Below are 27236 nucleotides of genomic sequence, written 5' to 3'. Positions count from 1 at the left end.
CTTCACTCAAGTTCTAATTTTCTGGGGTAGTCCACTACCTACAGCTGCTTCTTGGAAGACTTCCTCTTGCTCCCAATGACAGTTCACTGTTGCAACCCACTAAGCTGTAAACCAATGTGTCCCACACCAGTGTTTACAATTACCAGTGCTCCAAGCCTCATCTCCTCCTGTTACCACCTGCTTGCACCCCATTCCCACTGCTATACAGGTCTAGGAATGGTACATGGAAATATTCAATTGTGCTCTAACAGACCAGCAAGACTTGCAAGTGCCCGTCGAAATGGCTGCTCTATTGGACAGGTAACCATATCACAGGAATAATCCAAGGGAGGCTCACGTGTTCGCTCTCCCTCCGTCTCCCCTGCTTCCATTTACCTGGAAGAACCAGAGGCAGATGCTGATGACGCAGAGGGTTTCCGGCGTCTGCGTGCACGGCTGGGAGAGGCAGACATTCCAAGTTTCTTCTTGGGCGACTTGGATCGGCGCCATGGGTCTTTCCATTCATCTGCTCTCTTGGACTGAGAGCTGGTGGTTGTAGTTGTCTCCTTTTCCTTCTTTGGTGGCTCAGGTTGACGGCTGGAAAATACATATGTTTTTAACTACCTGGCATTCTCTCACATGTATAAATATCTTCCAAGTGGTAATACAACGTAAAACTTGATGGCAAGGGAGACATTCATTTCTCATGTTCATCTGTTTCACGGTTGCAGCCCCAGGCTCAGTCCGACAGGACTTTTGTACAGCATTTACACAGAACGCAGATCATTTAGGACAGGTATGCAGAGCAGTATTAGGCTTTTGTTCCATCCCTCCATATAGCATTACTGTCCGTTTCCAATGCCACTCTTTGATATACGCTATTTAATGCAAGGTGAGTGGTGGACATGGTGATAAACCATGACTTGACCTAGGTTTTCACACTGCGTCCATAACCATATCTGAGCATCTGACCGTGACTCTCTGCATTTATTCCCGAGACCTAGCTGACCACTGCAGGGCCTGTTATTTGTATTTTGATAGCCCTGGCTGGTACTGTTAGGAACTGAGTTGCCATTTTGTTAGGTCTAGTACAGATGCATAGTATGAATCAGTCCTTGCTCCAAAGAGCTTACAGTCTAAACCAACAAATCAGAGGACAATAGAAAGGAAGCATTATCCTCTTTTTACAGATGGGACATAGAGGCACAAAGGGTATGGCTACACTGTAATTAAAATCCCGTGGCTGGCCCGTGCCAGCTGACTTGGGCTCATGGGGCTCAGGCTGCGGGGCTGTTTAACTGCAGTGTAAATGTCCGGGCTCAGGCTGGAGCCCAGACTCTAGGACCAACAAGGTGGGAGGATCCCAGAGTTCTGGCTGCAGCCTGAGTCAGCTGGCATGGACCGGCCGCGGGTGTCTAATCGAAGTGTAGACACACCTAAAGTGATTTGCCCCAGGGTCCCACGTGGTCTGTTGGCCCAGTTGTTCCCCAGGTGGCTTGGGGAGATAGCAAGGTGATGCTGGGTGCGTGTAATCTGCAGTGCCAGATCTACCACTTCATAACTGAATTTAGTCTACTGAGAATCTTATTTTAAACTGTCCAGGGACTGCTAGATCTCAGAGGCCAAGGTGCCAAGATTACCAAAGATCTCAACTCAAGGGTGTTTCACCCTTCTACAGCACTCTAACCCTCACTCTCAAGAGCTTTTTGAAAGAAACCACCCACTGAATTCTCAAAAGACACGAAGTCACTGACTCCAGGTTCTGATTCATCAGAGACAGCACATCGTCCACACTGAGCACGAGCTTGGACTGAGTAAGCCCAAGAAAGCAAACCTGCTGCATACACCTATGGCCTAGTTTGATACAGTGCTTTCTCCCTGCTTACACTTCCTGGAGAGGATTTTTGCCTGGAAAAAAAAAAATCACAACAGGAAGCCTGGTTTCCATATATGCTTCTGTTATTGACTCAGCAGTGAGCATACAGCCAGGTGAACACCAAGGGGGAAATGATGCTTCTGTGTGGGCATTTCCATGGTTAGTCTTTCCTCAAGAGCTACCTGCTTACTCAACGTATAGTAACACCCAGCAAACTGGTTCAACTCTCTATCATCAACTAGTCCTGGCTCTGGTCCAGTTAATATCCTGCAGGGATATCTGACAGCCAGCATTCAAAACTATGCTAACAGGCTACAAAAATTCTTACCAGACTAAGGACACTCCTTTTTCTCAGGTCTACTTCAGCCTACACTTGTTCAACAGCTACATCTCAACTACACCCAGTCTTTCTTTAAATGAAAGCCATTCCAGTTATTGAGGCTAGTAGCCCATGCAACCTACCCTGCTGTGTTTTCAAGTGGATTTACACACATACAAGACACCATGTACTCCATGGTAGTGTTGGCATGTAGGCAGTGAAGAGAAATAAAAGAAGCCAGCTCTTTGTGGCTTCAAGAGGGTTGCTGACTCATCTCAGACTGCTGCTGGCTCATGATGTGAGGAAAGATGGTCACAGCAGGGAAAGACTCTAGGTGCACAGTGAATGGTGAATGGAGAGAAAGTAATCAGAGACAGGGTAGCTTGCATGGGATTTTAGGCATATTTGATCTAAACTTCAGCGTGTCTTGCAGCTTTATGCCTCATAGAGCACAGAGATACCACACAGAATGGGAACTACAAGTCTGCTTGCAGTAAAGTAGTCAGCATGAACCTTGACCATGCACTCTGATAGTAACTCCTCTCTCCAGGATACCAGCCACATAAGGTGCTCTGTGTATATGAAGTCGCTGTATATCCTAGACAGGGGGACATTAATGTGTTCACTACTGAAATATCCAGCATGGCAATACTTCTGTTCCACTATCAAGAGACTTTCATGATGAGGTTTGTTCTGCTCCAATGGAAATCTGCGTGCTAACTATTAATGCTCCGTCTTGCTGTTTTGTGCTGGGGATAGGGTGAAAGACAAAGGAGGATGGCTCATACTTATTAAGCCATAATTCAGTTAGCCCATTTATCAACCTGTGGATTCCCTCAGATTTGCCCTATTCAAAATGAAAAGCAGAATGTACGTCATTTGCATTTATAGCACATGGATCATCCTGTAGTTACATGAGCTCCTCATCTTCCAGTTTGTAGAATTTAATAAAAATAGGATTTATTCATCAATATAAACATTCAAAAGAATCTATTCACCCCCTGCTGAAGTGAAGCTACAGCTGAGGTGGAACGCAGTGATTGTTTAGAAGCCAGGACTGGCTTTAGGCACCAGCAAAGCAAGTACATGCTTGGGGTGACAATTCCTGGGGCGGCACAATTCCAAGGGCGGCATTCCGGCCACCCCCGCTTTTTTTGTTGTTGCTTGGGCAGTTGTGCTCTCGGAGCTTGGAGTGGCAAAAAACCTAGAGCCGGCCCTGTTAGAAGCACACAGCCAAGTGACTGTACAGCTCAATTTAAGAAGTCTGTTCCAACTGATGCCGCATGAGGTTATTAAGGAACCAGAACATAATTAACCAAATTGGAATTTGGTCAGGACATAAAAGGAAAAACCCTTCTTTTGCAAAAAAGCACCCTAAAATCTTGAGTGACCTCAAGTAGCGAGGGCCTCAAGTTTCCACTGACCTGAAATATGAAACCTCTAAGTAAAGAAACACCCAGGGAAGCCTCAATGTACATATTAGAAGGCCCCTTCATTCTTTTTCACTTAGGAATTACTTCTGGTAAATTGGTATCAGGCACTCCAACCAATGTAAGAGTGTTTATACAAGGCGGCTGCCCAGATTTAACTAAATCAATTTCTAAACAGAGTTAAATTAGGACAGCTGTCTGGGGAAGACAAGGGCTGAGAAACAGGTGAATGTAAGTCAGACAAGGTGGGGGAAGTAGTATTTTGTTTTGGTGGTGAGAGACAAGCTTTCAAGCTTACACAGAGCTCTTCTTCGGGTGTTGGCCCTGGTCTACACTACAAACTTAGGCTGGTACAACTACATCGCTCAGGGCTCGCCTACACTTACAGTGCTGCAGGGGCACAGCTGCCACGCTGTAGTGAGTAGCGAAGATGGTATCTACACCAACTGGAGAAGTTCTTTTGTTGGCGTAGGGACTCGACCTCCTTGAGAGGTGGTAGCTACGTTGATGGGAGTAGCCCTCCCATGGACATACCACTTTCTACACCAGGGGTTAGGTTGCTGTAACTACATCGCTCAGGGGTGTGGATTTTCCATGCCCCTGAGCGATGTAGTTAAGTTGGTAGCGTAAACCAAGCCTCGGGGGTGATATGGTGTTTGCGTCTTGTCTTATTTTTCAGTATGAGTTCAACTGAGTGCATAGTGATTGTCTGGCTTCACCCACCTAGTTGCTATTGGGGCATTTAGTGCACTGGATGAGGTACACCACAAGTTGTGATAGGTATGTGCAGGACTCACAGATCTTGAAAGGTGCTGTGGGGTGTGTGTGTTGATTATTGTAGCAGTGGAGATATGCCTGCAGGTTTTGCAGCTGTTGTTCTGGCAGGGTCTGGTGGCACTTTGAGTTGGTGTGTCCTGGTCTGTGGGGAGCTTGCTTGTGATGATGAGCTTGGAGAGGTTGGGGGCTTGTTTGAAGGCCAGAAGAGGGGGCTTAGGGAAGATTTCTTTCAGGATGGGGACTCCATCGAGTATGGGTTATAGTAGTTTGATGATACCCCGTACGGGTTCCAGTGTGTGTGTGGGGGGTGGGGTGGGTGACAACTATGGATGTGCAGTTGGAAGAGGTTTTATTTCTGAATTGAAGCACGTTCTCTTGGGATATCTGGATGGCCTGTTGCATGATGTGATCAACTTCTCTGGTCGAGTGTCCCTGTTTGGTGAAGGCGGTTTTGAGTGTGTTTAGGTATATCTCGGACTTTCTCCTTGGAGTGCCTGGCTGTAGATAACAGATTTCTTGGTGCGTTTAGGGTGGTTACTGGATCTATGAAAGCAGATGTGGTGATCGCGGGTTTGTTGTATGTAGCTGTCTGTAGAGTTCCATTGTTGAAGCCTATTGCGTTGTTCAGGAAGTTGATGCTGGTGTGGCAGTGTTCCAGAGAGAGTTGAATGGAAGGGTGGTGGTTGTTGAATCTGTGGTGGAAATCTATGAGGGAGTTTACGTCGCTGGTCCAGAGGATGAAAATATCATTGACGTCTCTCAGGTATATCATTGGTTTTGTGGAGCATTTGTGAACCTAAGTAGCAGTCAGAGTCACCTGTTTGGAGTTTACCGCCCAACTACATTCAGAGAATTAAATCACAACAGGGAACAATCCTGCACTGCCTGGGGGATGGACTAGAACCAGATGGCTTAATAGGTCCTTCCCATCTCTAATTTCGATTAATCCCTAAAGTGACTAGACGTCAGTTGTAGAAAACGGAAGACACATTAATTTGGAATTTCAAATTGTGGTGATCAAGAAAAGGCGTCAGGCTGAGCTTGTTTTTGCCAGGGAAAGAACACGGAATAAAGCTAACCATGCTGGAAATGCGGTCAGACTGCCGATCACCACTGCACACAGCTTAATCTGCAGCTCTCAAACAATCCAATTCTAGGACTTTGTTGAAGCATGTCATTTAAATCCATGAGGAAATTAAAAGAGGAAGTCTGACCTCGTGCCCCAAGTTCTCCCCCCAATGTATTTATGCAAATTACTGTAAGCATTTCTAATCTAAGGCCAGGAAAATAACTTAGAGAAAGTGCTTCCTTCCCCTCCCCCACACATGACATCAGTCTACCACAGGTAATGCAATCTTATCACACAACAATACCAAGGGATGTCAAAAGCTTCAGGGCTATTGTTCTGAAGTGTACCTACATTTCCATTTTTGAAAGAGGAAACTCCATCTTTATTATTTGAAAATAATTATTTTCTAGCAGGAAGGTAAACTTTTAAAGTGCATTGATATCAGCACACATTCTCCAGCAACGTACAATGGAATTTTACAGCAGGAAATAAAAACCAAGGAATGTTTGGAAGTGTTTGTCTGAACAGCCATTAAGGTTTAGTCACTTAAAACATATATAAATATGTTTTTATAGATATAAAAACACATAAAAATATGTTTTTATATATATATAAAACAGTCACTTATATATAAAATTAAGCTCTGTATAGATGTGTATTACCAGATTTTTAAGTCTCTTAGTATGCTATGGGAGATTAATGACTTCAAATTTGGTCATTTGCATGTGCAATTACCCAGTTTGGGCACAGGTGTGAAAATCTGTTCCTTGCAGTGCTATCAATTATAAATGTTAATGTGCCACTGAAATGGATGGGAACAGTTTGCATCTCTTGGAGCATTTCAGGCCAAGACAGAACTATGTCCATCGTGTCTGGAAGCTTTTCTTCAAAACCACAAAGGACAAACTCTAAAATTCAATAAAGCAAACGCTTTCATGCTGTAGAATCGGAATCTATCACCGAGACTGGTATAAATATATTTAGGAAACGGGACCTGTCTTGCGGGCTGGGTATTTGACACTTTAGAGCTACAGCCTTCTCCGTTGCGGGGGTACAAGTGAAAGTGTCTAGTCACTCTGCCTCATTCTTTACAGTAATTTTATAAGAGCGGCACACATTCTTTCTAGTAATTCCAGCTTTGAACGGCTACTAAGAGAAGGTCCTCTTAGGTACTCCCTTTGGTCCACATTCAAGTCACACAAGCCACTTGCTGATCCCAGCTTATGTTCACAAAAATCTTTCGTTTTTATTGTGAAAGTAGTGGACAAGCCTGTATAGGTAGGAAGTCTTTACAGGGATGCTAAACTTTAACAAAAGCTACCGTCAATGGAAGCGTTTTCACTGAAACCTTTTAAAAGTTCCATTAATTCTAAAAAAATCATTTCTCTGCAGCAACATTGCAGCGGTGTGCTAGTCCATGAACTTGACTTTGAGGCAGACTTAATAGAACTGACACTGACTAGCCAATCTTCCGTGCCTAGGCTAAAATATAAAGTGTCAGAGAAAACAAATAGGAACAAGGAAACATTTTCTACATCATCATTAACAGTCTACGTTTGTCAAAAATGTGAGATTTTTAAAATGGAATGTTTAGAAGTTTTTAATCTAGCAATGCTTCAACACGACAGCTAAGATTACTCACAAAACAAAAAGGGATGTTAGATGCAAACCCCAGCCCGTCACACAATTTTGTATATTAGGATGAAATCCTGTTACTGACTACAATAGAATATTGTGCTGCATTTCTGAGATAATACCAGCTGCTAGAATACACAGTATCTACCCAGAAAGGACACAAAAGCAATTGAAATCAAACAGCAATGCAGAGGTGGTTAACCAAGACCTACTAGGAAAGACAACACTGACCGAGGAGCACTAAAAATTATGAACTCTTCTTGCTGAATGCCAGCTCTGACAGGTTGCAACAGCATGTGTCTCACAGTTGTGAATCACGCTCAGTTTGCATTGCCTTATTTTGAACCACTTTCTTCTGGGATCAGCCTATTCTAACACTTTCCAGTTTGCACACTGTGGGTGACCAGATGCAACTGCACTGGTTGGTTCTAAACTCAGAAAGTTACACTATTCTCTAATGCACCCACCACAGAGAGTAACTGTCACGATACAAGTTATTTTCATCTCGGATCACAAAGTAGCTCAAGATTTCCATAAACGTACAAATACATTTGTATTTTTTTGGGGTGATACTGAAAATCTAGCAGGGATTTTTTTTTGGAGGGAGTTGTCTGGGAAGCTGGGTGGAGGACTTAATTTTTGGTCCTGCGGTACTGAGAAAATTGATATAAGCAGCAAAAGGACACCAGGAGAAATCTATGGCCAGCAGAATTAAGGTCAATACGGAGTTTTTAAAGATTCTAGAAACTAAAAGAATCCTGACAATGGTATTGGGTCATTACTAGATGGAAATGGCAGAATCATCATAATAATGCAGAAAAGGCAGAAGTGTTCAATAAATATTTCTGTTCTGTATTTGGAAAAAAACCAGACGATATAGTCATGTCATATACGATGACACTCTTTCCAGTCCACTAGTATCTCGGTAGGATGTTAAACAGCAGCTACACGAGTAAGACATTTTTAAATCAGCAGGTCCAGATAACTTGCATTCAGGAGTTTTAAAAGAGCTGGCTGGGGAGCTTGCTGGACTGTTAATGTTGATTTTCAGTAAGTCTGGAACCAGGGGAAGTGTCAGAAGACTGGAAGAAAGCTAATAATTAAAAAGAGTGAACAGGATAATCTTGTGTAATTATAGGCCTGTCAGCCTGATGTTGATCCCGGGAAAGATAATGGAGCAGGTGACACAGGACTTGATTAATAAAGAACTAAAGAAGGGTAATATAATTAATGCCAGTCAACATGGGTTATGGAAAATGGATTTTGTCAAACTAACTTGATTTCTTTTATGAGATTACAAGTTTGGTTGATAAAGGTAACAGTGCTGATACTTCTGTAAGGCATTTGATTTGATAGTGGATGACATTTTAATTAAAAATTAGAAAGACATAAAATGAACGTGGCACACACTACATGGATTAGAAGTTCGCTAACTGATTGGTCTCAAAACATAACTGTAAATGGGGAGTCATCATTGAACAGGTATTTCTAATGGGGTCCCACAGGGACTGGTTCTTGGCCCTATGCTATTTAACATTTATATTAATGACCTGGAAGGAAACAAAATCATCACTGCTCAAGTTTGCAGATGACACAAAAACTGGAGGACTGGTAAACAATGAAGAGGACAGGTCACTGGTACAGCGTGATCTGAACCGCTGGTAAGATGGGGTCAAACAAACAGTATATGTTTTAATACAGTTAAACGTAAAACGTCTACATCAGGGAACAAAGAATATAGGCCATACTTACAGGATGGGGGACTCTATCCTGGGAAGTAGTGACTCTGACAAAGATCTGGGAGTTGTGTTGGATGATCAGCTGAACATGTGTGACACCAGTGTGACACGCTGTGGCCAAAAGAGCTACAGCAATCTTTGGATGCATAAAAAGGGGGATCTTGAGAAGGAGCAGAGAGGTTATTTGACCTCTGTATTTGGCACTGGTGTGACTGCTGCTGGAATCCTGTGTCCAGTTCTGGGGTCCAGATTTCAAGAAGGATGTTGATAAATTAGAGAGGGTTCAGAGAAGAGCCACACGAATGATTAAAGCATTAGAAAACCTGCCTTATAGTGATTAAGCTCCTTAAGTCTATCTATTTAGCTTAACAAAGAGAAGGTTAAGGGGTGACTTGATTTAATATCAAATTAAAGTATTTAATAATGGGATCTTCAGTCTAGCAGAGAAAGGTATAACATGATCCAATGGCTGGAAGTTGAAGCTAGACAAATTCAGACTAGAAATAAGGTGTGACTATTTTAATGGTGAGAATTATTAACCATTGGAACAATTTACCAACGGTCATGGCAGATTCTCCATCAGTGGCAACTTTTAAATCAATTTTAGAAAAACATCTAATCGCTCTGCTCTAGGAATTATTTTGGGGCAGTTATCTGACCTGTGCTGTAGAGGAGATCAGACTGGATGATCACAATGGCCCCTTCTGGTGCCCTGGACTCTAAGAGGACATCATTCAATATTCGCTTTTACTATCCATTTTAGAAAAAGGGTTATAACTATCCCCCATGGTGAAGACCAATGTAACGATTCTTAGCAGCATCACCATTCTCAACCACTCCCTTTGCTGCCAGGGGGGCCACTGCACCAGACTCCAAATACTTGAAGCGTCAGATTTGTTTTTACGTTTCTGGGTATTTGATCTTCAAATCCTCTTCCATCCCTCTCAATTTCCATCTTACATTTTGCTGGTCATAGTTTCTGTTCTATTAACTTCCTTTGGGGAAACTCCTGTGTTAATGCACTGAATGCCATTTACTAGTAATTATAGTTGTCCTTGGTACACCAACGGCAAAGATCCTTAATATTTCAGTAGTTGCATCATGCTTTTGGCATGGTCTCTGTGGAACTGGGCTTTCAGAGCTCTTTAGTCACGAATGAGCCAAGGAGAATTATTCACATTCCAGCTGGAAATGGGAATCTGTTTATTATGCAATGTCCGGCTTCACTGCCGCAGTGCCTGCCAGAGTGCTACCTGATGACTGCCTGCCTGAGGAATTTCATATGAGCTTGGAACGCCAATAGTCTTCAACGTCAAAAAGTCACGTGACAGGGAGGCATTGAATATCAGCAGCCAAGAACTACGAAAGAGGCTGGAATTGCCAACAGGTTGTGATTTAACACATTAGGGAAAGCACAAGAGTCTATAAATAAACTAAGAGCACAGAATTACTTCCCCTATGAGGGAGAGGCATGAAGGTTAAAAATGAAGCAATTGCTAAGATGTTATGTATTAAACTTTGTAAATGGTTTATTCAGAGAATAGCAAAATCAGAACTCAGTTCTATAAATAGTGCTGAGTTATTTGTATGTAATGGAGGTAGGGAGTTGGTTGAATTCTTATTGGGGCAGGATCACTACATGCTAGGTGGAATTTAAAGGGCTGGCAAAAATGTGTAAGAGCAAATTTATATAAATATGCTCGTGTTTCAGATTACAACCACACTTTAAATGTGCATTGCAAACAGCAGCATGTCAAAGCACATTACCGAACTTTGAGAACACTGTAGCAGCATCCACATGGGATGTTACTGCACGGCAAGCTACTGTGCTGTAGTCGCACACTGGCTTGCCGTGCAGCAATCTCCTGTGTAAAGAATCCCTAGGATTTAACCTGCAGCTTCCTTTATTTTATTTGCTTTCCTGCATTTCTCTTTCTACTGCCAATAAACCCAAACCCTCGTACATGTAACAGAGCGAGTGGATCAAGAGGAGAGTCCAAACAGCAGAAACTGGGGATTTGACTGCTTACATAAGAGTACTTCTAACCTGCAGGAGTCTTCAATTGGAGCATCATCTCCATTGGAAACAAGATAAAGAGATTCTCAGACAGCAGCTTACTGTTAAATATTCCTATTGCTTCACTCCATATCTGTTACCTTATAAAACAGTTATAACCCTTCATTTAAGGGTTTGTGTCAGATTTTAAAGCATTAAATTTTACATCTATACTATGTGCAACAATGCTAGCGCTGAAAACAGCACAATAGCCACCTCATTTCTAGCATTTGGAGAGGTGATTTGTTTTTGTTTTTTGTTTTAAACCAACCTACAAAGGAAGCCAAAACAAGTTCCTGTTTGGTTTTCCCCGTAACTTCTGAGCGAAGCTTTGCTTGACCTTTATCTATTTCTTGTAATTACTGGCTGAGACAGGAATGGGTATGAATGAGTAGATTTGTCAATCAACAGTTCCTAGAAATAGCAGATATTGAGCCAAAAGCAATCAGATTATTGGAACCGTTTGGATCAGTGTGCTTTGTATCAGATGAAAATAAGGCCAGGAACACACACAGCTTCCCCTGGTGTATTTCTTTCTTTATCAGACACAGACCTATCTTGAAGAAATCTGGTTTAGGGAGTTGATATGTAGTTCACAGATCACTGTGAATCAGGAGAGGTTGTTCGCTGGGAAAAATCAAATCCATAAAGCGTGTAAAGATCAAGAAGAGTACCGCAAGACCATGAGCCTAACCTTCCTGCTATGGTGATAGCGTCCACTATTCAGACCCATGAACGGTTTTGAGGAGGAGGCGGTAATTGAATTTAAGATTGGTGAAGAGTGCCATAGTTATCCCCAGCAAGTCCTTGGGCATCCTACCCCTGACTTGGGGCAGAACTACCTCTAGTGCCACAGAAGGTAGTTTAGTCTCCATGGCACCATTCAGTCTGTAGTCTCACATCTGTGCCCATGGGCATGGTCATAAGATCAGTCACGACAAACCAGACTAACACTAGCATTTTAGAAGTGAGGTAATCAACTTGCATCATGAGTCGAACAATTACAGATAACAAGATCTTGGCTATCACTGACCTAGCGCGAATGTGAACCAGCAGCCTAAGATGAACGAGTGGCAACTGAGGTAATTAAACGGCATATTTATATTCGTTACTTCTAACATCTGTGTTTTAACTGCAGTTTTTTACATTAATATAACCATATTGATAACATACTGGAACACTTAGTATTTATTAGGGATAGTAGAAAGATTCTTAATAAAATGTTTTCCTGTTGGAAAATGGGATTTCATTTAAAAATACATCAGAATTTTCTATCAGGAAAATCTAAAAGTGTTTCATTTTGGGTTGGGTCGACATTAATCTCTGCACTTACTTGAAGCAGAGCAGCACTACGTGGGAGTTGTAGTTCTGGGTCACTCATGGTCTCAATTCATCCCTAGAGGCCCAGCTCCTCAGATGGACTAACTCTTCCATGATGCACTGCAGTCTCTATGACTGAGGCACCATTGTGGCTCAGCCACATGTGCATCGCAGGAGATGCAGTTCTGGGTCCCTCAGGCATGCATTTCCCCCATGGGCCTTGCTCCTTGACTACATCTCCCACCCATTTCCCAAATATTTCAACATTTTTTAATTGAAGTTTTACTGAACTTTTAATTTTGCAAAAGGTTTTGATATTTTATTTTTTCTCTGACATAGGATGAAAACAGGTGTTGCAATATCAGAATTTCCCAAGGGATGAAAATTCTATATTTTTCCCCAATCAGCTCTAATATTTACAGAAAGTGCTTTACAATTAATCCAAACCCACTTGTGAGTTATTGTAGGCAGTAATTTAGTTGACAGATTGGGAAACAGGAACATAGGAATTCCCATGCAGGATCTAGTACTCTGACTGTGGCTAGCACTAGAGGTTTCAGAGGAAGGTGCAAGAAACCCTGCAACTGGCCAATCTGAGTAGCCCCCTCCCCCGCACCAGGAAATCTCATCCTAATTCATAACAGAGATTGGCTTAATCCCTGAAAATTGAGGCTTTACATGCCTTCCAATCCCCTTTCTGTTTTTAGTATTAACTAGAACACTGGATATTTTTGTTATCTATAAAAATGCCCAATCCATCCTGGATTCTTGCCAAGAGTCATTTGCCAAGGCCACAGAAGGAGCCGATGTCAATGCTTCCATGTCCTGTGCGCAGCCAGCTAGACTTCCGAGAGGCTCACAAAACTCCGTTGCCATGGCTCTGGATTCCACAGCTCTACACAGTCTAGACTCCTCCCGGGTACGCACCAAAGACACCCTGAACACCTCCACCCAGAAGGTCTCTTCTCTCTGTACAGCCAGCAATGGTGAACGCCCTTGAAGCTCTAATCGGACGTTGCTTTAGCTCCATTTATGGGCTGGCAAAGCATATTCCCTATGGTTAGCGCACATCCCTTGGAACGACTGCTTTTCCCACTTCGGGCAGCAGACGATAGAGATCCAAAGAGCATACATCCCCTCTCCCTGTTTGGTGTGTCTCTGGTTAATCCACAGTTAAAACAGTACCAAACAAAACCACGCATCAGTAGAGGAGCACATACCTCGGTGGCTGCGGTGATCTAGGCTTTGGTTTTTCTTTTTCCTTTTCACGTTCCCTCTCTCTGTCCCGGTCCCGATCTCTGTCCCGGTCTCTGTGTTGTCTGTCTTTTTCATCTCTCTTCACTCGCTCCCTCTCTCTCTCCCACTCTTCTTTCCTTCGCTGGCGTTCCTTGTCACGCTCCCGTTCCCTCTCTCGTTCTCTCTCTCTCTGTCGTCGCTCCCGCTCCCGTTCTCTCTCTCGTTCCCGTTCCCGCTCTCTCTGCCGGTTCTCTCTTTCCCTTTCCCGTTCTCTCTCTCTTTCCTTGTATAAAAAAACAAAAGACACTTTTACATCATTTCCATGGTTACATCTCCTCACTAATGAAAGTGTGAGGTTTTAAAGTCTCAAATTGGAAAGAATTATACTAGCTCGCCAAAGTTACAGCAGGGCATCAGGGGGACAAATGGTGTTTGTGTTTGCCATAATGTTTCAGAACAAAGAGACATAAAACACAGCATCAGGTTCATCTAACTTCAATAAAGGCAACAGAGTCATCAAAGATGACCATGGTCCATTATCTAGAAGGCTTCCCTTGAGAAGAAAGTAATATGTATGTGGCTGTTCACCTATCTTAGGGAGAAGATCACTGCATCAAGTTGCTACACTGACCCATTAGCAATTCCTGAATTTTGCAAATAAGCATAATAGAAATAACCGGATGACATAGCACCAAAAACTGCACTGCGGACTGGCCACTTTCAGACTTCCGAGATGTTCAGATTTAGAAAAGTTATTATTTAAGTTTACAGGAAAAAAACAGCTACTGCTGTTCTTTTGTATAACAAATACAGCGGAAAAGCTTAGCGTTGGGCAAAATTAGTTCTCGTTACCAATGCGTCCCACGGCACTGCACTCTGTGGCCTGGCAACAAGTGCCAATACAGCCTTTGGAATATGGAATGGAAATAAGAACATTTTCAATGAAAACACTCTGAGCTTTCATTCTGCGAGCAAGTCGGGTGCAACAATGTAACAAGGAGATGCCCCCTGGATTCTAGCAGCAGACCAGTGAAAGCTGCTGTCTCCCTCATCTCAATGCAAAGTGACAGCTGTACGCAATGCCCAATTATAGTAATGGATATTACATTTCTTAAATACCCATTTATCCTGGTGAGAGTCTACTTGTGTAGACAACACACACAGCCAAATCCATCCTTCTTTTTCTGTCCCAGTGGACAATGTTCATGCAGACTGGTCTTCATTCAAATCCCTCTTTTAAACTCACTGCTTTGCAAGGCCCCCAAATACTACCCCCATCTGTCAAATGCCTTCTCCACCCCCAAATGTAAATGACAAAGGATATCGAACACACACATTCAGATGGGGTTTGTGCCACTGAGTTCGGCCTTATCGAAAAGGCAGAGTGTGAACTCAGCAGGACAGGGCCAGTATATTTGTCTTGTACAGTACTCTGCACATTGACAGAACTTAGATAAATAATTAATGATTGAATCTTTTTAGAGATTAAGGAAAAGTCTTGTCTACACAGTCTGCCAAAAGAGGAAAAAAATCTAATGCTAACATACTTCCTATATTGTAATTTAAAACAAACGTACGTGAAGTACCTGGAGGAAGAGAGAATGCAAAGCTTAGGAAAGGGTGCATGTTACCTTACTTACTCTGTAGTTACGATATGGGTCTGGGTCTGTGTATTGTACCCGAAAGTTCTCATATTGCCCACCACGCCAGAACCGTTCTATTTCATAATCATAATAGGGATCTGTATAGGAATCAAGCCTACATTGAGAAAAGGGAGAAGATTAAATAGGTAAATATCATCTGCACATTAGGAAAACTGTTGCATTTATAAATGAAAACGCTAAGCATATTGACAGGGAAAAATATTCAGAGATTAACTTATATGCATCTGGGAAGAGGTTCAGAAAGCTTCTAAATATTACAATAAAACAAAACTTAGAAAAGCATGTTCTCAAACATACATAACTCTACAGGTCAAATTCTGCTCTCAGTTCAATTGGGGTGAATCTAGAGTAACTTCATTTGATTTCTACAAAGGTTATTTCGTATATTTATGTTGGTGTAACAGAGCACACTTCCCACCCCACCCCATTTAGGGTTTAGCATATTTTCTCCTCAGTGCACATGTGCAGCTCCCATCAAGGGAGGTTACCCAGGGACATGGAAAGTAGAACAGACCCTGGAGTCTCCTACTGCTGTGTCCGCAGATGTGATGTGTCTATGACACTTGTGAACATACCATGAACAAGCATGTTGGCAGAGCTTTCTAGTGAGAGAAAAATATGCCACACGCAGACATTTTTCTTATGGGGCAAAGTGTCTAAAAGCCACCAGTCTTCTAGTATGCAAAGCTTCCTTCGTTAGAACAGCTTTACTAATACTACCTGGTATCTTTATGGCATGTACCCAATAATAACTAATCCTTGCAAATCAGATGGCAGGTAGCCAGTATGATACTTATTTTACAGATCGGAAAATGGGTACAGAGTTCACTTCAGGGGGAATTCTGTGCCACTGTGCACGCGCAGAATTTATGGTCCCCTGCAAATTTTCTTTTCACAAAACACAATCTGCTAGGGAGGTGCTGCAATTACACCTTTCACACACCAGGGGCTGCTGTGGCACCAGAAGAAAGGGCAGCTGACTCAGGGCCAGAACAGCCAGCCATGGAAAGAGAGGAGGAGAGGCCGCTTTCCTCATGGCACCCTGCCCGCAGGGCCAGGTGAGGAGGCACGGCAGGTGGAGAAGAGACAGCGCAGGACACACGGGGCTGCTGGGGGTCATATAGACTGGAGTTCAGAAGGGAGTGAGGGAGACAGATTGGGGCAGGGGCACAGGAACTAGTGGGGTGACAGAACTGAGCCAGGGACTGAACAGGAGTGGGGATGCACAGTCACATAGTAAAAGGGGGGAGAGGAGCGGCTGAGTGGGAGTGCATGGGGACTGGACGGATGTGCCTGACTGAATGGGAGAGGCCAGGGGGAGGGCCACCTCCCTAACAATTCCTCCTCCCCTGTCCCCCTTTCTCCCAGCCACCCCCAAAAACCCTCCAGGTTCACTCCCAGACTCCTGCCCAGCAATTACTTCCCTCTCCCTCAGCTCCTCCGTTACCCCGAATCCCCCCAGCCTTTGCACTGCTTCTGTGGGGCGCAGGAAATACAGTTCTGTACTGTACTTTAAATGAATTACTTCTAAAAGTTCTGTTATAATATGCCTAGTAAGGAAACTGTCAAAAAATATTTCTTAAATCTTTTTTGCTGTTACAGACATACATGCTGACAGATATTTTGCAATAAATCATAAAAATAATCGAAACTGATGTGATTATATTGTGTTATTTTGGCAAATAAGACACACAGAATTTTAACATATTATACACCGAATTTTAAATTTTTTAGTGCCGAATTCCCCCAGGCATAAGGGTTCAAGTAACTTCCAAGGCCACAGGAGTCAGTGGCAAAGCCAAGATTAGAAATCAAGAGCTCCTGTCTTCCAATCCCATATTCAGTTCAGTAGCCCATCCTGAAAGATAGGAAGGGTAACAGCACCACTACCACCCCTCCGTAGAATATAAGTGGCCAAAAAGCTAGGGCAGAGTGAGATCTGAGTGCTATCCTGGGTGCCAAGTTATTATATGTATTTATTTCAACACTTTTACATAGGCTAAGATTTTCACTTTTCTGCCTGAAGATGCTGACGACTTATAATACAGCTCCAAATTACAGGTACCAGGTACTGAATTCAGTTGTAGATTCTTGCACCGCTAGCAGAGAACAGGTTCAGTGACTCCTGGTGTTCAGGAACGGAATTTTAAAGGGAAAAATTGACTTTTTAACCCAGCCCTCCCCCATTGTTCTCCACTCCCTTCCCTATAAGGTATTTATGTAAAGTTGTAGTTATAGAAACACACACAATTGTTTTACCTTCTAGGTGTATTTATAAAAATTAAGGACATAACTTCAAATTTTATAGTCTGCTGCCAACAGGTGGCAGTATCCAAAAATGAAATATACACAAACAATTGATCAGCTGCAACCAACCTTGTGACAATCGCCTGTAGCCTAGGAAATTTGAAAAAGTGAAACGAAAAATTAAGGGAACATTTTCATTTTCTTACAGAAAATGTTGGTACAGTATTGAAATCAGCAAACCACCACTTACCCATAGTTAACGTTTTCTTTGACGTCCACCTCCCTATAATTTTTCAAAAGAGAAAAAAAAATTCATGAACTATTTAGCCATCTTTGTATGTCACAAAACAATCAAGCTATCAACATGATGATCCAAATATTCAATAGTTAGGATTTGCTGCGATATGTTACTTTGCTCTTGCAATGATTAAGGGCTTAAAAATTGCTGACATTTTCCAAGTTAAATTTAATGGCTCAACATACAAAGATTACTAAGGAGAAAAAGTTATGTCCTATATCAATCTGGTTAGACAGAACTGTTCCTCTTGAATTTCCCGAATGAATCGGATGATCACTTTTTCAGCACTCAATTCATTATAGTTTTATGAATTCTGTTCAACTCTGCTGCACACAAGTAAAAGGTTAAACTAACTATTTAAGGAGAGTACAAGTGCCTAGCAAAATGGGGCACTGTTCTTGACAGGGTCTCTGCTGAGTACTACTTCAATACTGTAAAATAATAACCTGACTATTTGTAGGTTTAAGAGGACAGGTTTTACACAATGTTAAAACCCAGGCTGAAATTATTGATCCAGGCTTTGACTACGTAGATATTTAAGAATTGTAATACCGGCGTTGTAGTTAACCTGTTAATATTAGGGACAACATGTACTGGTTACGTGTGGAAGTTTTTCAGAATCAAATAGAGGGGCATGGATCAGTTGTTCATGTTGTGCACCCTGTCAGTACCCGTCCTGGGCCGGGAAACCTAATGATCCAACCAGCGGACCAAATTTGGTGATGAATCCTGGTCACATGCCACTTGAGGAATGTTGCAGATATGCTAAGATGAGAATCAAATAAAAGCAGGTTACAGAATGACTGATGTTAGCTTTTACTGTATATAGGGAGTTACTGTTCTGCAACCACCTGCAGAATTGGGTGCATGGTCCCTCTCATGGTGAAAATGTGGAAAAGGAATTATATTTAATTCCAGGGCAAATCTGCACCTAACAACCAAACAGTTTCATTTGCCCCTCTTATGTTTTCATTTCCTCCACCTTCAAACTAGCTGCAACCAAGGCTTGGCAAATGCATTCTTGTAGGGGGTGTGTGTGTGTGGGTGGGTGGGTGGGTGTGGTGTCTACACACACCAGGGCTTACCCTTTAGTTCCTGCAGAACTTATGCCTTAATGTTTTTAAATTATTTTCTAGTCCATATGACTTAAAAAAGACCCAGAAAACCAACTCCTAAAGGTAACTGGTGTCATATTGCCTGCCGGAGTCTACAGCCAGCCAGAAACACTGGAGAGCCGTGAACTGCTTCCAGTCCCCAAAGCAGGGTGCTGACTGATGTTTCCATCACTCCCACTTAGTTTTACCTCACAAAAATCCTGCAGGTTTGATGTTTCAGACATTTCCCATTCCCAAAATCTTCCCACTCTGCAAGTCCTGACTGCATGTAGGTTAAGTCTTCTGGTTGGTGACCTATCAAATGATTAATCAAGGGCTGACTAAGATGTCAGAGGCTGATCTAGTGCCATGCCAACCATGATTGCTGCCCTTAGACTTACAGTGAGCATTAACCCAGTCAAGATGGTGTCACTGCTGCTCTGGTGATGCAGGGTATTGGTGTGTACACACACGATATTCACTTTTTAGTGTATGTTTGAGTTGTGTAAATACCAAAAGGAACACAAATCAGTAGCCCAAACTAACATGACAAATGCAACATGCAAGACGACAATCAAATTGGCATATCAGGCTCTGAAGAAACAAGAGCAAAGTACTCTGAAGGAATAAAGTTAAAAAAGCATAGAAGGAAAACTGGTTTTGAACTAGGACCAAGCTGAGGCGTGCCAAGTAACAGTAGGGCCTATCAGTTTTTGCTGGCATGTTTCTGATGTTGTTACATACATTTGGCTAATCTTCAGAGGGCTGTGTATTTCTACACAATTGGACTGAAAGGTTAACTGCAAACAGACATTCAGGGATTACTTCCCACTCATCTACTCCAAAAAGCAAGGATACATGCACAAAGCCACATCTTACGCTGGATCTCGGACATCTCTAGTGATGCGATAATTCCAGTCCCGGAAAAATTCATTCTCTTTGTCGAATTCACGTTCGTCTTCTCCAATGGTCACCGTAAACCGCTTCTCCTCAAAATCAGGCTCTTGTTCTTTTCTCATTGTTGCCTTTTTTAATACCTGTCACAAGGCACAATGAAAAGCTTTTTAAGGAAGCAACAATTTTGAGGCATGGAGGGCAAAGTTCAGCTTACTAATAGCACATCAGCACTAGTGAGGGATCTGCTTCCTAATTAACCTGTCCCTCTTCTGTTCAATTCTCATGAACAGTTAGGGTTTGGATATCTACTTGAAACAAAACATGTAATATGTCATTATCCTGTTAGCTCACAAAGATGAATCAGAAAGCTTTACCTCTTTAGCATGCCGGAGTCCTCTCTCCCAGGCACTTTCTGTTGGAGGGTCTGGAGGGGGTGGGGGCAAAATTTCATCAACTACAGGTGCACCCTGTTAGAAAAATGAGAAGGAAAGGGAAAAAGACACAGGCTGATATTAGAATTGGAAAATGGTGCTTTGTGAACGTTAGCGAATATCCAGGCGAAACATCGGTAGGGAGACACTTGAAAAGTTATTAGCATTTACTAGAGGTTGTAAAAAGGGCCTTCTTAAGAATTATGCATCCCAGAAGAACATTTGATTTTGCTAAGTTAACAGCCCAAATAAAACAAATCCTTCAACGCCTGCAATGTATCTGCAGATCTAAACAAGCAAAAAATGCAGAAGCAACAAATGCAAACCGGTGTGTTCATACCCAAGGGTTTGCTGGCATCAGTGGGTGAGGGCCAATGGGAGGAGCGCCGTTGGGTGAGAAAGGGTCTGGTTTGGAGATCAAGGAGTAGTTCCCTTTATCGTTCACACCAGGATGGATAAACCTACAGTTCATTCCCCAAGTACAGTGACCTGTGAAAAAGCACAGAAATCTCATTAAAATGCTGTACAGAATAGTCAAATACCTGGAAGCTCTGGTATCTTGTTCAGCTCCAGAACTATCTGAAGTCTTCCAGGAGAGAACATCTCTGATTTTCAGAGCCATGACCTTTCTGCTCCCCACATTGGTCCACCGTCACTTACTTTCAGGGCACCCCGCAAAGCCTTTTTGCCTGGGCTTTCCCTGCGAGATGAATTCAGTTGGGATCATGTGTGAGCAAAAACCCAAGACACTTACTCTGGTAGGGTGGGAGGGCTGTTTATGTGGGTAGTGATCCAGAGAGTTGTGTGTGCACTTTTATAAGTAAAAAGTGCATAGAGCATAGTTAGGAACTTTTATAGCTCAAAACTAAATAACCGAGCAAGAAGTTTAAAGGCATCAGTCTGAGTTAAATACACAGTCTGGTGATAGGGAGGAAAAATATAACCCAAGCGCGTCTAATAGCTGATTCTGCACAGGAGCAGGAGAAACATTCTCAGGGGGCCAGAGACAAAGTTTCACATCGGCTCCGCTGAAAGTCCACTTACGATGCTTCAGTGGATTAGGTGAAGTTATCGTACCCATGGGGAACTCAGGTGTTTGTAATGGGATATGGGCTACTTCCTGGTCTAAATTTAGCTCAGGTTAGTAGGTAACAGAACTTGCTTTTCCCTTTAGCTGCTCACATGAAATCATTTGATGGACCTTCAGTAGAGATCCTGATAGGTGTCTGTGTCACACAACCACTGCTATAACTGCAACCTTGATTGGCAGTCTCAGCATCAGCGATGAAAAGTTAACAGAACACAGAAATTTAACCACATTCTCACCCCTAAAGGTGGTCCCTCCAAGTCAAGGTGGAGACACATTGGCAGGACAACACACAAAGGAAAGTTACTTTGACACTGTCTGTGTTGTATCAATTCTGTGCTAACGGGGAATTCGGTCTCCAAGGCTGTCCATTGCCAGGACACTAAGTTAACTGTGAGCTTTATATGTGATCAAAGATAACACTGAGTAAGTTAACCTGAGTCATTTGGTACTTTCATGTTTTCTAAGAGGGTTAGTGTGCCCCCTTCAGGAACTTTATAAAACTGACTTCACTCATTAAGAGAGGATAATATATTTGAATATTTCCAGTAGGGCTGTCAAGCGATTAAAAAAATTAATTGTGTTTAATCACACTGTTAAACAATAGAATACCATTTATTTAAATATTTTGGATGTTTTCTACATTTTCAAATATATTGATTTCAATTACAACACAAAATACAAAGTGTACAGTCCTCACTTTATATTTATTTTTGATTACAAGTATTTGCACTGTAAAAAAACCAAAAGAAATAGTATTTTTCAATTCACCTAATACAAGTACTGTAGTGCAATCTCTTTATCATGAAAATTGAACTTACAAATGCTGAATTATGTACAAGAAAAGCGGCATTCAAAAATAAAACCATGTAAAATTTTAGAGCCTGCAAATCCACTCAGTCCTTCTTCTTGTTCAGCCAATCGCTTAGACAAACAAGTTTATTTACATTTGCAGGAGATAATGCTTCTTGTTTACGTCACCTGAAAGTGAGAACAGGCTTTCTCATGGCACTGTTGTAGCTGGCGTCGCAAGATATTTATGTGCCAGATGTGCTGAAGATTCACTTATCCCTTCATGCTTCAGCCACCACGCCAGGGGACATGCGTCCATGTTGATGACGGGTTCTGCTTGATAACAATCCAAAGTAGTGTGGACTGACGCACGTTCATTTTCATTATCTGAGTTAGATGCCACCAGCAGAAGGTTAATTTTCCTTTTTTGTGGTTCAGGTTCTGTAGTTTCCACATTGGAGTGTTGCTCTTTTAAGACGTCTGAAAGCATGCTCTATACCTCGTCCATCTCACATTTTGGAAGGCGTTTCAGATTCTTAAACCTTGGGTCGGCTGCTGTAGCTATCTTTAGAAATCTCACATTGGTATCTTCTTTGCGTTTTGTCAAATCTGCAGTGAAAGTGTTCTTAAAATGAACAACATGTGCTGGGTCATCATCCGAGACTGCTAGAACATGAAATATATGGCAGAATGCAGATAAAACAGAGCAGGAGACACACAATTCTCCCCCCCAGCAGTTCAGTCACAAATTTAATTAACGCATTTTTTTTTTTAACAAGCGTCATCAGCATACAAATGTTTAGCATATCTGGCACGTAAATACTGTGCAATGCCGGCTACAAAAGTGCCATGTGAACATCTGTTCTCACTTTCAGAGGACATTGTAAACAAGAAGGGAGCAGCATTATCTCCTGTAAATGTAAACCAACTTGTTTGTCTTAGTGACTGGGTGAACAAGAAGTAGGACTGAGTGGACTTGTAGGCACTGAAGTTTTACATGGTTTTGTTTTTGAGTGCAGTTATGTAACAAAAAAAAATCTACATTTGTAAATAACACTTTCACGACAAAGATTGCACTACAGTACTTGTGTGAGGTGAATTGAAAAATACTATTTCTTTTATCATTTTTACAGTGCAAATATTTGTAATAAAAAATACACACTTTGATTTCAATTACAACACAGAATACAATGTGTATGAAAATGTAGAAAAACATCCAAAATATTTCATACATTTCAATTGGTATTCGATTGTTTAACAGTGCGATTGAAACTGCCATTAATCGTGATTAATTTTTTTAATCACAATTAATTTTTTAATCGCGATTAATTTTTTTGAGTTAATCACGTGAGTTAACTGTGATTAATTGACAGCTCTAATCTCCAGTAAAGGTGTAAAGGGTTTGGAAGTTGAATGCTAGGACTATTAATAAGACTCTACACAGACCATTTTTTATTTCTTGTTGAAATATGTCAAGTGCAAGACTTACTCCTGGCAAGTAAGAGGCCCTTGTGCATGTGGTAGAATAGCTACAAATTAGGTGTTCCACTAGGATAGGTTATAAACATACATTATTTCACAGAATCAGTTATAGTTATCAAAATGGACTGATGTGGCCACATGACATGACACTTAGCAATTAATTCCTCAGAAAGAGCGGAGACTAGAATTTGAGCATCAGAGGTCCCACAATGATGCTTTTAGCTTGGCTCCTGGATGGCAATATTCTTATAGACCTCCTGTACCGGGGAAGACAGAGATGAAATCAAGGTCACTTAAACAAAGCTGAAACCAAAGGATTGTATCTTTGGCAAAAGAGCTTGACGTGATTCAATCTGAACTTTTCACACGCTGAGATAAGGGACTGGTGATCACAATAATTCTGTGACGCATTGTGATGTAATATGATTGAACAACACTAAGAATGAAGGAACAAACAACCCCACCTAGGGAAAACTCACCTGGTTCAAACAGAGGAACACACCCCTTCCAGCGATATCACTACCAAACTCATGACAGGAAACAAACAATTAGATACAGGAAGCCACTCAATAAAACAGGCAAGCGACACTTAATGCTCAGCTCTTGGAAAAATCCTAAACAAATCCCTCTGTAGTCGTTGTTCAACACAGCAGAGAAAGCAAGTCTTCCCACTCCCCACTTTCTAGCTTTATTTTAGTTAGTTTATTTCATTTATAATTTCTATTAAAACAAAAGCATTTGGGTGAACACAACTTTAAGGGGAAGTTGAAGGAACTCAGTCTAATATGGTCCATATTAAATTCAGTTAAAAACAAGGCTTTACAAAACCAAGTCTCCACATGTTTTGAAGAAATTCCATGGAAACAGATTTTTTTTTTTAAACATTCTCCACAGTCTTTGCAACAATGTGCTAGCATACGAGACCTTGAAAGTGAAACTGGTTAGTTTATTTCCAATGATCAAGATGGAGAAAATGCAAAACGCGAACAGAAAGCACAAACAGGTTAGTTTTTAAACCTTTGTTTTACAAATCTCAGGTGTTGTGTGTAACAAAGGCAAGAACATTTGTTGAGTAAAATATGATTTTTCACTCAATAGCACTCCTCTTTAATCCCAGTCCATAAAGACCTAAGTAAGTAAAATCCATTTATTCACATCTGAATATTGGTGACATTGTAGCAGAATTTTTGGACGCCTTCGATCTATAGCTAGCTTTGAACACTCAGCGGCTGAACTCTGATTGATCTGCCACAAATCATTTATCCATCTACTCGCTGGTCATCCTCTACTATGATAATCTGCCACTTTTGAGGTTACTTCCATCTCTGCGCCTGATGGGACCAATGTGCATAAGTTTGTGCCTATTGATTTCTGACAGCAGGGTCTGCTGGTCTCCAATAATATTTCTAACATAAGCATGTGTCTTTTTTCCCCCCCCCCCATTCAGGAAATATGCAAGAGTCTTTGCCAGCACCACATCTCAAAGGCTTGAATTTTCTTCTTGTCAGCAGAATTAGTTTCCCACAATTCACATCCATAAGTCACTATGGAAAAAATAAGCTGTTCACCAATAGTACCTTTGTACATGTTGAGATACCACAGTGTTTCCAAACTTTTGTAAGGGAGGCCATTGCTGATGAGCCATTCCTAGTCATGTTCTGATTTCTTTGGAACAGCCGCCTTGGTTGGTATGCATGAGCCCAGAAAATTACTCTACGGCCTCTACAACCTGACGTAACCGTACTGTCCGAGTATTCTGTTTCTGTTAATCATGTCCATGTGCATGCATTTCATTTTCACCTCATTCAGGGATAGTCAAACAGACACCAACATATGGTGCCTTCCCTCAGTGGCTGTAGCAAAGAGCACTGCTATCCGAGGCTGGTTAAAAGGTGTCCGTTAACGAAATCCCAGCTCCTTCCACTTTGTCAAAACCTTCCAGGGCTTGTCTCGTAACTAATTCTGCACACATGTTGAAAAGGCTTGGGGACAGAATAATCCCTCGTCTCACCCAGTGGAAAAGCAGTTGCTATCACCTGCTGCTGTTTGCACCGTGGTCTGTTACTGACAGTGGAGACTTGTGATGAGTTCAGGGAGATGTTTTGGAATCCACAGGTCTGCCAGGGTCCTCCAAAGACAGTCACGTCAGAAGGTATCAATGGTTTTGAGTAGTCAATGAAATACATGATCAATAGGTGATTAAACTCCTTGCATTTTTCAATGATATAATGGATAAGAACATAAGATTGGCCATACTGGGTCAGACCAAAAGTCCATCTAGCCCAGTATCCTGTCTTCCGGCAGTGGCCAAAGCCTGGTGCCCAAGAAGGAATGAACAGAACAGGTAGTCATCAAGTGATCCATGCCCTGTTGCTCATTCCCAGCTTCTGGCAAACAGAGGCTAGAGACACCATCCCTGCCCATCCTGGCTAATAGCGATTGATGGACCTATCCTCCAGGAACTTAACTAGTTCTTTTTGAATCCTGTGATAATTTGGCCTTCACAACGTCCTCTGGCAAGGAGTTCCACAGACTGTGCGTTGTATGAAAAAACATTTCCTTTTGTTTTAAACCTTCTGCCTATTCATTTCATTGGGTGACCCCCTAGTTCTTGTGTTATGAGAAGGAGTAAACAACACTCCCTTATTTACTTTCTCCACACCAGTCATGATTTTATAGACCTCTCTCATATCTCCCCTTAGTCGTCTCTTTTCCAAGCTGAAAAGTCCCAGTCGTATTAATCGCTCCTCATAAGGAAGCTGCTCATTTTTGTTGCCCTTTTCTGAACCTTTTCCCATTCCAATACAGTATAACTTTTTTGAGATGGGGCGACCACATCTGCAAGCAGTATTCAAGATATGGGCGTACCATGGATTTATAGAGGCAATACGATATTTTCTGTTTTATTATCTATCCCTTTCTTAATGATTTCTAACATTGTTCGCTTTTTTGACAGCCGTTGCACATTGAGTGGATGTTCTCAGAGAACTATCCACAATGACTCCAAGATCTTTCTTGAGTGGAAATTTAGACCCCACCTAATTTAGACCCTATCATTTTATATGTGATGCTCGTGATCTGATCATGTGTGCCTCGTCCCTCTCTGAAACCGGCTTGTTATAGTGGTTTCTGTTTCTACCATTCCTTCATTCAATCCTAGATTACACAGAGCAGAATTTCGCCCGGGTGCGATAATAGGGAGATAATATGATTGTTACTACACTCTGTTATGTCTTCTTTCTCTGATAAAGGCAGAAAGATTTCATTCGGCCAGTCATTTGGTCAGTTTCTAATCATCCATACATCACTGCAAATTTTCCACATGAGATCAATATGTGGTCATCAATCTCTTTTAACAATTATGCTGATACATTATCTACCCCCAGTGTTTTACCAGGCTTTTTTTTTTTTTTTTTTTTTAAATATAATAGCATGCACTACTTCCTGCTGCAGGATTCATGGCTCCCGTTCCACACTCTCTTTTCCGCTGTCCTGTATTTTACGTGGCTCCAATGAGGCTTACAGATTGTCACAGTAATCCCTCCACCATCGTTTAGTGTCATCACCTTCAGTGAGGACTCTGCCATTATGATCTGTTATCATGAAGACCATAAAGACCTAAAATTTCATTAATCCAGATTGTATTGTATCACATACTTTAATAGGGCTCACACTTTTGATGTTCTACACTGAGGGAAAAAGCTTCTCTTCCTAGACTATGCTAGTAGCCTACTCAGTCTGAATCCAGTGTTTTGTGCTAAAAGGGACACCACCATTCCTCACCTAATCAATCAATTCCGATGCTACG

At 41.8% G+C, this 27236-nt stretch overlaps 1 protein-coding gene across 4 annotated transcripts in view; it reads right to left on the bottom strand.

The window, feature by feature from the left end:
* The window catches only part of ZC3H18 (zinc finger CCCH-type containing 18), a 60324-nt gene that overhangs the window by 15580 nt on the left and 17508 nt on the right, over positions 1-27236 (bottom strand). For 3 of the 4 annotated variants that reach the window (XM_073308178.1, XM_073308177.1, XM_073308179.1), the window contains 7 exons: positions 20408-20556; positions 20011-20103; positions 19619-19776; positions 17598-17630; positions 15077-15194; positions 13421-13719; positions 376-576 (listed from right to left, as the gene is read on the bottom strand). In XM_073308178.1, coding sequence (XP_073164279.1) covers positions 376-576; positions 13421-13719; positions 15077-15194; positions 17598-17630; positions 19619-19776; positions 20011-20103; positions 20408-20556 — 1051 coding nt within the window. The remainder of the gene's footprint in view (positions 1-375; positions 577-13420; positions 13720-15076; positions 15195-17597; positions 17631-19618; positions 19777-20010; positions 20104-20407; positions 20557-27236) is intronic. The other variant, XM_073308180.1, reaches the window with a different exon arrangement.

This window comes from Lepidochelys kempii, chromosome 12, assembly GCF_965140265.1.
Source record: "Lepidochelys kempii isolate rLepKem1 chromosome 12, rLepKem1.hap2, whole genome shotgun sequence".
Lineage (NCBI taxonomy): Eukaryota > Metazoa > Chordata > Testudines > Cheloniidae > Lepidochelys > Lepidochelys kempii.
The sequence above is the reverse complement of the archived record's forward strand: the minus strand, read 5'-3'. Positions and strand labels throughout refer to the sequence as shown.